The 12856-nt window shown below is 26.3% G+C and overlaps 1 protein-coding gene across 1 annotated transcript; it reads left to right on the forward strand.

The window, feature by feature from the left end:
• Positions 1–1783: 1783 nt before the first annotated feature.
• LOC136076915 (uncharacterized) lies at positions 1784–9923 on the forward strand. The gene is given in 6 exon segments (XM_065790778.1): positions 1784–3799; positions 3802–3931; positions 6066–6134; positions 6256–6321; positions 6505–6609; positions 9681–9923. Coding segments are annotated over 6 exon segments (2010 nt in total). The 5' UTR covers positions 1784–2290; the 3' UTR covers positions 9812–9923.
• The last annotated feature ends 2933 nt before the right edge of the window (positions 9924–12856 follow it).

Genomic DNA, 12856 nt, shown 5'->3' on the forward strand with positions numbered 1-12856 from the left:
ACTTATCTACTGATCTACTGTTCTTTCTTATATTGTCATTGTAAATATTTATGAATTATATTATATTTGTATATATTATTTTTGTGACTTTTTCTTATATTTTCTTAAACTTTCATAACGAATTTTAACTTGAACAAAATAAAAAAAAACAGCAACAACAACAACAACAACAGCAACAAAAATCCAGTTCCGGCTAGTAACCCCTGCAAATCGTATTTGTTTTGCCGGGGCCGGGTTTGCAAAAACCTCTGTTTTTAGCCGGGGCCCCGGTCACTTACTATGTGGGTCAAGTAAACATGCTTGAGAGTTAAAAAATGTATGAAACACAAGTCACTTACAGAGTAAGTTTTTATTCAAGCTACCAGTTTCAATCTTCTTTTTTTTTTTCTTTCATAAAACGTAATAAATTGATTTAAAATTTACAATAGCTTGATAATAAAAATTTTAACCATGAAAATTAATAAATAAAAATACCATGAAAACCATAAATAAAAATACGAATAAGTTTATAAATATAAAAATGACAAAAAAAAATCAAGTGTTTAAATGGAAATAAAAATATTTTCTTAGAATATATTTAATGCTTTGAAAAACTATCATTGTTAAAAAAAGTTGTTTCAACTAGTTAAAAAAGCTAATAGAGGAGTTTGAAAATCTTGCTAAAGTTTAAAACCTCCAATAATTTAAACGGACTTTATATAAGTTCTTAGTATTTTTTTTTGCAGTAGATAATAATTTTGGTAATGTAAACCCAATAAAGAGAGCATGGGGGCTAGCGTAAGCTATATCTTGTTAACCTAGTCTAAACTTGAAGTCATATAAATTGCGTTAAATATATAAAAATTAATTTTTAACTAAATTAACATGAAGTTATATATTTAAATCAAACAAACAACTAAATAAATCAAAAGAATTAAATAAAAATACATCTTCAGATATTTATTAACTTTGAAAAAAAAAATTGTTTATAGTTAACATTATTAACAAATACTTTAAAAAAAAATCTTTTTATCATTTGTAATTTTACTGTGATATATAGATTTGTAGCTAATTAAACTAACTTAAATTAAGATGATGTGGTGTTTTTTAATTCAGCTCTTAAAATATACTGATATAAATATACTGAAAAATATATTGAAAGAGATACATTTAATCTTTCTATAACTGAAAAAATAAGACAACGGTTTTATCACCTTAATTACAAATATCTAATTATAAAATAGATAACAAGACTAAAGAAATTAGTAATCACACTACCACTGAGTATACAGAGAGAAATAAACTTACATTGTCAATTTTGTTCATTTTTCAACATGCTGTATCTATGTATTTGCTTCTGATAAATAAAAATGTACATTAACCAAAAATTAACAATTTTCTTTAAAATAAAAATTTTCTTTAAATTTTTGTGGTTGCATTTAGTTTGCTCTATTTTTTTTTTTATTTAATCGCTTGGAGTTAATAAGGTTAAATTATTATTAGAAAAAAGATGATAATAGGTATAGTAAAAAAAATAAATATGAATTTAACCTTTGTATATGAATTTAACCTTTGCTTATATTTTGTTTAGACTAAAAAATATATGGATGCAGTTGTAAAGAAAGATATTCCTTTAATATATAACAATCTAGACAATAAAGGTAGTGTTATTAATCAACTTAATTTAGAAAAGGTGTAAAAAACTAAGTAAATATCATTTTTTTTAAACTAAAATTACATCTTAGAATTAGAAGTTGATCCCGTTGAAAAAACTATATTAAAATCACAACTGAAAAAGGTAATAACTTTTAAACTTACTTAAGTTTTATATAGGTTAAAGGAATATAAATAGTAACTTTTATAAAATCTTGTAAGGGGTTGTCCATATATTATGTCACGGTTAAAGGAGGAAGGGTTCTCGATATTGTGACACAAGATTTTTTTTTTAGTTTTAAATCTAGAGAAGACTTTCTTTTCATTAAAACAGCATCTGACCAAGCCAAAACCCTCAGTTGATGTATCTACATGTTGATTGTAAAAAAAAAACTATGCCTAAAACTTACTTAGTCGATGTGTACACTCCATTTTTTCACCATTTTTTTCAAAAAGTTATGTGATATAATTTTTTTTTAAATGATTTTTTAAAAACATTTTGTATAACTTACTATAATTTATTAAAAAGATAAGGAGAAAACCACCAACAAGAGTCTGCCCATTTTGTGGTGAACTGCATACCAAGTTGAACAGACACATTTTGAATAAGCACCAAAAAAATGAAAAACTTATTAATATAAAACCAAATAACAAAATTATGAAGAAAAAGCTTTTTCAGCAATTTAGAAAAACTGGTATTATGCAATATAACCGAAAACAGCTATCAGAGAAAAATCCAACTTATCTACGGGAGAGAGTTTCTAAAACAAACACTGAACCTATAATGTGCACCGGATGTTTTGGATTTTATGCTCGCACATATTTTAAAAGACACCAAAATCAATGCAGTGAAAACTCTTGCACCTCTGTAATCCATTTGCCAATTACATCTATGGATAATAATTGTATAAAAGATTTAAGTGAAGATTTTAAAAAAAACATAATTGAAAAACTACAAGATGATGAAATTGTAAAAATTGTAAAAAACGATCAAACTATTTTAATGATTGGATCCTGTCTTTATAATAAAATAAAAAGAAAAAAAGATAAACAAAATGAAGTAAGAAGATCAGTAAGAGCAGATATGAGGAGATTGGCCCACTTGTATACAAACTTTAAAAAATTTGAAATTAAATCTGTATACAACAATGCAACAGACATGTTTTTAAGGTTAAATTTTAGACATCTCTCATCAGCTATTTCAAATTACACTTCAACTGAAAATGAAGAACAAAAATCAGGACTAAAACATGCTTTATGCTACTTAATATTAAATGCAGCTGAAAAGCTTGTAGGACATTTTTTAGCCCAAGAGAACGATAAAGTAGCAGATGACATTTGTAATTTCTTAAAACTTTTTAAACTAGAAAAGGACAACATATTTGCAGATGCAAATTATGATCTAGTTTCAAGAAGAAATAGAAAACTCAAAAAACCAATTAACTTGCCAGTTGAAAATGACATAGAACTTCTTAGAAATGACACAATAGAAACTATTAAAAAAATTGTTAACAACAAAATTATCTTGTGGGATTTGCATTACTTTGTGTTGTTAAGAAATTGCACAGTTACAAGGTTGACAATATTTAATGCAAGAAGGGGTGGTGAGCCTGCAAGATTGCTTCTAAGTGATTGGAAGGATGCTGATGAAGAGGTGTGGCTGGATCAACAAAGAGACAATTGTGATAGCAATACTAGCAAGACCAAGATAGCTTATCAAATTGGAAAGGGAAACAGAGATGTTTCAATTTTTATTCCCCTAGACACAATAGAGGCAATGCGAATTTTATCAGACATTAAAATTCGAATGAATGTTGGAATACATCTCGAAAATCCATACGTTTTTGCAAGTGGAAAAAATTCAGAAAGCCATTGCTCTGGGTGGCATGCACTAACTAGTGTTTGTCAAAATCTACCCCTTGAAAACAAAAAAAGACTTACTGCAACTACAAACAGACACAGAATCAATACTTTAATGGCTTCGGTTTCTATGACAGATAGTGAAAGAAACTTGTTTTATGACCGTATGGGTCATAGTGAAGCCATAAACAAACACATATACCAAGCACCACCTGCAATAATGCAGCTTGCAAAAACTGGATTAAGGTTGTCTAGCCTTGATATAGATATTAAGTTCAATATTATAATTTTACTCTTTATACATTTATTATAATAGCCTTAATTATTTACTTTTTAAGGTTAGATGTTTACACTAGGTTTAAAAATATTTTAGGTCAACTATGTGCAAGTCCAGCTAAATTTGCTAAAATAGATCATATGCAACCTATTAACAACTATGGTATTGTAAAAAATTTTTAGCTTATTTTTATTCAACTAATTTAACTAATCTTTTAATTTTAAAATTTTGTGCATCATTTGTTTAAACAATTTGTGATGTCAATTTTGATGTTCTTTTCAGAAAATAATTTAAATATTTCACACTTTTTGCAATAGATGTTTTACCATTGCTTTTATATAAATATAATAAGTAATTTGACAAATTCATTTTTTGTTAATTTTATAAAAAGAACAAAAACTTAATAACATAATTTAATATAAAAATTATTTTAAAAGAATACAACCTTTACAAAATATATGGTACCAGCAAGACTTAACCTAGCAAAAATAGAGTGATGTCAAGTATAAAAAAAGTTCTTAAAATAATTTAAAAAAGTGAACTGTTTATGTAATAAACATAATATAAGAATCTTTTTATATATTTTTATATATCACCTGATGTGGAATGTCAGTTTTTTTCCTAGTTGAGCCATCTGCTATGATAATCAGTAGTTCTATATTTTTATTTTTTGGGTACTTTTTCTGTAGTGAAAAAACTGAAAAAAAAAACTTATACGACTTACTGCTAAAACTTCTAATATGAACTGTTACTTCTACCACTAATATAAACTGTATAAAAAATAAATTATTAATAAAAAGAAATATATTGAGGAATAAAATAGCGTGGAGCAAACAAGTTACAAGCCATAAACAAAAAGAAACTTTTTATAAAAATAATAACTTTTTTTTTAATTTTTATAAAACTTTTTTATAAAACTTTCTTTAAAACATTTTATAAATGGAAAGAGTTTCATAAAAAAATAATTCTATAAATAGAATAATTTTATTAAAAAAATAAATTTATTCTCAATTTTCAATCAGATTTGAAATAGTTGAATGTTTAAAACATTAGGCTTTTAATGTAATTTAATTTATGAAGCTTTATTTAAAAAAAAAAAAACTACCACATGCATGATTAATAATGCTTTTTATTACGTTAATTTTGTTTGACAAATTTTAAATAAATACTTAAATCTTACTAATGAAAAACAAAAGGTTCAAATTTATTATGATTCATGTACACATTCATATGATTCAAAATGTGACTAATACATTTAAAAAAATGATATGTTAGTATTTTAAATTGGAAGAAATTGTAATTTTGAAATTCATTTTGAATTGAGAAAAAAACATAATTTAAAATGTGACCGTAACATTTACATTTTGTGGAATAAATTTGCGTTTTGAAATAAAAAAAAAACATGCTTCAAAATGCAACAATGTTTTAAAAACCTTCTTTAAAACATTTTTAAGTCACACTATGAAACATTTTGAATTGCGTGCATGTCTAACTTAATTCAAGTTGGCATCTTTATATTGTGTTTAGTAAAATTATATAATCAGGGATTATCTTTTTCCGGATATTTCCGGAATTCCTGATATTTTTCTAAACTTTCAGTTTTCCGGATACCCAAAACATTTACCATATATATAAATTTTGGTGTATATTTGTGTAATATTTTTGTTTTTTAGGCTTTTTTACTCATCACTCATACAAAAATTAGGAAAAGTTTGAAAAAAAAAATTGGATATAACTCAGTCTAAACTAAAGTTATTTTCTGGATATTTTACCCAAACAATTTTTTGGATTTTAAAAATATGACCTGGATGATCTATGTAAAATGCACTGCACCATATTCATTTTTACATGTAGTGTATAAGTTATGTTTATTTTTAAACATTGCGTACTATAAATGCTTTTTTAAAGGTTTTTTTTAAATATTCACAAGGAATAAAATCTTTATAGTTTAAAATCGGGTTTTATTAATAAACACTCATTTGTAACTAACAAATTGTCTGGTCATCCCGCCGGGCTGACCAGACAGTTTGTTAGTTAATAAAAAGATATTTTATTCAAAATCTAAGTTGCACTTTGAGTAAACAGGTCATCCCGTGCTGCCGGGCAACCATAAGATTCCGCCCCTGATAAAACAAATACTTTAATTATTTCATAATTCAAAAACTATTCTAATCGATAAGTGAAAATTAGTTAAGGTAATTAATGAAAGTAAAATACTAGTAAATTGAAAAGAATTTTACAGAAATAATAACTTTAAATAAATTAAAAATAAACAGCTAATATATTTTTTATTTAGAAAATGATAACAACGATGAATTGTTATATGAGTCAGATAACTTAAAATGTGATGCTGAAAATAAGAAAGGTAAATCAAAAGCTACATTATTAAATTTAAAAAAATTGAGGAGTCATAACAACCAACTTAAATTTTTATAAATTAAAAACTTAAATTATTAAAACCTTAATAAATGTTATTAACATTTTAGGTCCTCAATTTTCAATTTCAGATAAAAATGCTAAAAATGAACTAGTGCAATTAAATTCAAATTTTGGTAAGCTGAAAAAAATTTTTTCTCTCTATTTTAAGCAAATTTAATAAAAATTTAATCAAAATTTGGCCTTAGTATTAGGAAAACTTCAATTGCATTTTTTTAGAGAATAAAAATTATTTCATTTAAACTTTTGTACTATAAAATTATCAAAGGTAAAGTTCTCATTCTTTACTTTTGTTTTAGAAAGTAAAGAAAAAAATAGACTATATTGTCGCTGGACAGTTCATTATGAAACCTTGTTTGTTAAATGGTTTGAAAAATACTTAGACAAAGATGCAGGATGGCCAGGTCTGATATTAAAATTTTTTGTTATTTAAAATTTTTTATTATTTTAATATTTTTTGATAATTTAATATTGAGACAAAATCATGCTTGGATGGGTTCATTTTGGTATGAAACAAATGCATTGATACAAAACAAATGAAACAATATCAAGATGAATTTATGAACATTTTTATTATTTTTATTACATTATTATTATTATTATTATTATTATTATTATTATTATTATCATTGTTATTGATATTATGATCATCATCATCTTCTTTATTATTATTAAAGATTATTTATTGGGGATAAATTTTTGTGGGCACTTATTAAGCACTTCAAAGTGAAAAAAAAATTTTGTGAGATTTCCTTTTAGTGAGCACTACAATGCTTACTAAAAGGAGTTATCTGCTTATATAATGTCATGATTATAACTGATTTTAAAAAAAAAATATTTTAGGACAAATGAGGCTCTTTAGTAATGGTGAAGGCAACTCATCTGAATAATGAAATATTTTGAAATAAAAACCTTAGTTTAGTGAGATAAGGGCAAGAGGAGCTTATTAACCTAGGATGGTAATCTTTTTAGTGATGGCGTACCATAAAAATACTTAGCTTTACAAAATAAAAAACAAACCATATACAAAAAAGGTTCAGAGAAAAAAATTGCTCTGAGCGGAAAAAAAAATGTTTATAAAAATAAGAGATTTTGTTGAAAAGTATATTAAGATTGTTAAAGCGATTGAAAGATATTTAGATTGTTTAAGAGCTGGATTAAAAAGTTAAAAAAATACAAATGAAGCCCTTTTAAAAATAAAATTCTAAATGATCAGAGGAAAAATTGAAGAGTAAAGATTTACAAAGGAGGTAAAGAATATGGTTTAGAGAGAAAAATAAAATTACTTGAAAAAGTAATGAAATTTAAAAAAAGAATCATTACTGACTAAATAGGAAGCATTTATAGGCCCCCACATGATTTTTCATGTTTCAGATAGGACACTTCACACATTGTGCAAACTCTAAACTTCAGTATGCTCATACCTATGCCAAATGAGGAAGCCTTGCAAAATCTTGGGTTGGCGGAGGCTTTGGAACAAAGAAGCCCTAAAACATTTGTCGCCCCTGTCCAAACGTGATGGTACTAATGTAGTAAATTTTTCCACTTTATCTTAAACTAAATTTAAATTTATTACCAGATTTTAAAGTTATGACCTTGCAAAGTTTTTACCCCTCATTTTGAGGGATTTGGAAAATTCGCATGGTCGTAACTTTTGTAACTTACAATATTTTTCTACAAAATTAAAAATCATTTGATAAATTTAAATTAAGTTTAAGATAGTAAAGTTAAAAAATGTACAACATTAGTACCCTCACGTTTGGGTAGAGGAGGAGGAAGAGGGGGGCATGGAAATATTTTGGGCATTTTTGTTCCCGGGCCTCCACCAACCCAAGTTTTTGCAAGGCTTCCTCATTTGTCATAGGTATGAACATACTTAAGTTTGGAGTTTGCACAATGTGTGAAAGTGTCCTACCTGAAACATCAAAAAATCCTGCGGGTGCCCATGGAACCAGTGAATATACCATCATATGCAGTTAGGTTGTTTTAGGCCAAGAAATAGAGAACAATAGAAACTATATTTCTTGTAAGGCAAGCTAAGGCAAAAATGTCTTTAGAAAAACAAAAAAAATCTGCAAACGTAATTTGTAGACTTTGAAATAGCTTTTAACAGAATACCAAGAGAAAGTAGTGTGATGAGTTTTAAAGTAATTAGGTGTTAAAAAATGGCCAGTAATAGTTTTCAACTCATATATTGGGATAATTGTAAAACAGATTTAGCTTCTTTTTCTTTACCATCTTGGCGCAAGCACTACCCTGATGCAAACAATAGTTCTTAAGTGCAAACAATAGTTCTTAAGATAAATATGATGCAATTAATTGCGCCAATGTTTCTTTTTCTTTGTTTTTCTACTTTAAAGAATCAAATTCACCTGGGGTCTACCAGATACTACAGTTGGATAAGAGCAGAGTTTTTTTTATCAATGGAAGCAGTTAATAGTTTATTATTCTCTTCAAAACAAATTTTAGAGTTTTTGAATATATACCTTTATCGAAGATGCTTTATGAAATTAGACAGGTTATGATTTGCAGTTAAGTTTATGCCATTTACAACTGTATCCAAAATATTAGGATTAGCTAAGTTCAAGTTTTTTTGTATTATATATGAGTAAATATCAGTATTTTTCAAGTTTTAACTATATAAAAATATGAACATTATTTACAAATAATATTCATGATGGTTCATGATGTCAAGAATTCTTTGAAAATAACTTGTTTAAAAAAATTTGATTTTTTTAATACAAAATAACTTTCTTTGTAACATAATTGTGGATTTCAATGCATATGTTTTAACAAAAAAAAACAAAAAAACATTTGCATCGAAGATAAAGATATTGAATATATAAAAGGCACAACCTTAACTTTTTACGCTGTTAAGCATGAAACCACGAAGCTCAAATCATCTTTATAAATCATCTTTATGAAACTATAAAAATTTATTTTAATAAAATTACATTTAATTCATTGGTAAAACAATGTTACTTGAGTTTAATTACTCAGATTTATTGCTATTGGTGGTTTTTAAGTATTGTAATTTTGCTTTGCAAGTATTTTAAAACTTAAAAATTCTTAGTACATAAAAAACTTAACACTGCATAATACATGCTGCAATCTACAGACTTGATAACTTATTCAAGCCCATTTTATTTCTAAGAGTTTCAGTACATGGCGTCATTGACTTTTTTGTTTGTTTGCATAATCGATCTTTTACATAAACAAAAAAAATCAATGACGTCACATACTGAAACTCTTAGAAACAAAGAGTGTGGCATATGCTGACTTTTTGGCCTACAACAAAACAGAGAAGGCAAGCTCCAACTAAAATAGAAAAACTAGATTTTCTTGGTATGCATTGATTCTTTTGTTTCAATCAAAAAAATTTAGCCCAAACATTTTCTTATCATTCTCTTTAAAATAAACACAACATGTCTAAGAGGTTTGGGATCCCTTTAAATATTATGATTTATGTATTTAGATCGCAAATATATAGAAAAGTTTCAAGAACTTGTTCCATTTTCATATAAAACTATACGAACAAAATTAAACAATGAGAGGAAGAAATGGAGAAATGTAGTAAAACATCGAGAAAAAATTATGAACATGTAGAAATTTAAGACTGAAGACTTTATATACTTTTTCATTGCTTAATCATTTTTTATTATATTTCTCACCTATAGTTCAATAATATCAAATTAGAAACACTCTCTATCTCGTTAAGCTTATCAATCTATAATGTTTATATTATATATACTATATAATTTAAAATATCTTTTTGAAAATATTTTAATTTTAAACGTAATCATACTATAATAAATACAATAAATATAGTGTAATAAACAAATATAATAAATAGTATTTTATATTATAACAAATAAATAAACAAAGATAAAATTATTTTAAACAAATTTAATAATTTAGATTTTTGTAATTGCAATTGATTACAAGTTGTATTTTTAAAATATTGTTATTTATAAAATGTTGAAGTGAAAGATTTAACTTTTTTATTTTGTAAAAAACATACCAACCAAAACCTAAACAAACCAAGTGACTTGGTTTTTTTAGGTTTATAGAGAAAACACTTAGCATGTATTTTTTTTTTTCCTTTCGTGTTATTAGAAATCAGTTTCATGGCAGGTGGCTTGGAGGCCCCCCAAAAAAAACCTGTCATAAAGCCCCCAAAATCTTTAGAATTTTCCACTCGGTTAAACTAAAGTAATACTCCTTGCCTATACTAATCAAGTCTTTGTTAAAAATATTTTTAGTATTAAATAAACCAATAAAATTAAAACTATTTAAAATAGTTTTTCTATTTAATTTTGTATTGTACATATTGAATTCTAACTCGATTTTTTGAAAAAAGAACTTAGTTAGACTATTCACTTTCCATTACCAAGAGTGCACTTAAGAAAGTTTAGAAAAAATTAATTATAATTTATTTAAAGTTTTATAATAGTTTTTAAAATACTACTAACAAAAATGATTTTGCAATAACTAGAAATATTAAAAGTTGATTACGCGGTTCTAAAATTTAAAAAAACTTCTAACTGAAATGCCAAACTAAAGCAGAAATTTAAATCTATTTGGAAATGACGATGGTATGATTCATTAATAATGCCTCAGTACCGTCGTTTTCTGACGTAATTGAAGATGGACTCAAAGTTAAATTAGAGCTTTTTGCCGCCAATTTTTTTCAGTTATAGTTGTAAAAAATTTAAAAATAAAATATAATATTTAAAATAAAATATAATATTTTGTTTTGAAAGAATTTGATAAACTACTGAAACCTCGATTGTTCGAGAAAAACTATTTTGGTAGTTATTAAAATCGAGAGTCGGTCTTAGACAAACTAGCTGCCAAGGGCCTCCATTTCAGCCAATCATTGTTAACAGTTGTTAATCCTACTTCAGTTTGTTCTATGCAACAGAAACAGAAAATAAATTTAAATATACATAAATTTTCAAGAGTGCTAATGTCAGATTTCATGAAGAAGTGTGCCACTGTTTTAAATGTGCGCTATTGTTCTAAGCTACTACTACGAAAAGCCTTCTTCAGCCTGCCTAATACACGGTATGCAGTCGATGCTGCTGTTTCAACATGTGTGCGATTTTTTAAGTCATTTTAGACCATTATACCAAGACCATGTTCAATTGTTGTGACTTAAGTATGAGGTTGTCAGTATTCAAGATCGTGTATTGACTTTTTTGTTTGCTACCAACATTATTTTACACTGTTTTATCTTAGGAGGCTTTTGTTTAGGACACTGCACCACGGCTACTCTAAATTACATAGCTATATAAATATGACTTATATCATTAAAAATTGGGCTTATGTTTGGCTTCATTAAATAAAAAGCGTACCAAAGCTTTTCAGGAGATTTATAAACTTTGTTCATTTTACAAAGATTATTACGAAGTTTTAAAATCAGGTCTTTAAAATTAGGGTTACATCTTTTTACGAAGAAGCGCGCGTTAAAATATGTTTTTGCTCATAGTTGCCAATTACAGCTAGTTCTTAATTTTTACGTTTGCCTCCGTGATTAAATTCTAGTATGATTGACTGACATATAGTTTAGCAAACTCACTTGCGGAAAAGGAGGACATATGGTAACCCTATTAAAATAATCTACAATATATCTACAACAAATATTTTGTAGTTGACTCAAAGCTAACTATAAAAAAAAATTTTACTAACTCATTTTTTGGCTAATTTTTTATTCATTTATTAGGCTGAGCTTGTTATTAGAGCTAAGAAGCAATTTAAAGACCATATAAAAATTCTATAGATTAATTACATTGCCCTTTTAACCAATGTAGAATAACAAAAATAATCAGAACATACCATAAAGTGGTAGTACAATCAATAGAAAAAATGGTAGCACTATCAATTTAAAAATATTATGGGATCATGGAATGGAAAGCATGTTTAGTTGTCCGTAAATGCTTATAAAATGCAACGGTTTGCAAATAAATGCGAACTATTTTAAATTTACAAAAAATAACGCTTAATATTGAACATTTGCTCAACTAATTACAACATTAATCTAAATTAAAAAAAAAAATTCGTCAAAGTTTCTCAGGAGATGTTTTAACCTCATCCATTACAATGCCCATTGCAAAATCAATTTTTGTTTTTTATTTATCTTTTTTTATCATCAGTATATAAATATATATTAAAGTTTAACCAAGGTCTTTCTTTTCTAATCGCATTCTTTAGTAGCAACGGGCGAATATAGAAGAAGATGGGACTAGGGATAAAAATGCTCAAGCGTAAAGAAATAGAAATAAATTGCTATTGTGTAATACTTTTTCAGCCGACAAGCAGTCTAAGGAACTGGTTTTTTTCAGCTTAGTTAGCTGAAAGATAAAACCAGAGTAAAATGAGTATGATTTAGCAGAAAATTAAAAAAATGCAAGAATTTTTATGAGAAACGGTTTAAACAAAAAATAATTTTGTTTGATACCAGGTTTCAATTATATACATTGTCAAAGTTTCATTCAAATAACATTTTGATTGCTAAAGTTGTCATACCTATATACCTGCTTATTATATAATAACTGCTACATACCTGCTTATTATATAATAACTCATATCTAGGGATGCGGAGTCCCAAATAGACTCCGGCTTTATATCTCTACTTTTTCAAAGTCTTTA

The sequence above is a fragment of the Hydra vulgaris genome, chromosome 02, assembly GCF_038396675.1.
Source record: "Hydra vulgaris chromosome 02, alternate assembly HydraT2T_AEP".
In the NCBI taxonomy this organism is placed as follows: Eukaryota; Metazoa; Cnidaria; class Hydrozoa; order Anthoathecata; family Hydridae; genus Hydra; species Hydra vulgaris.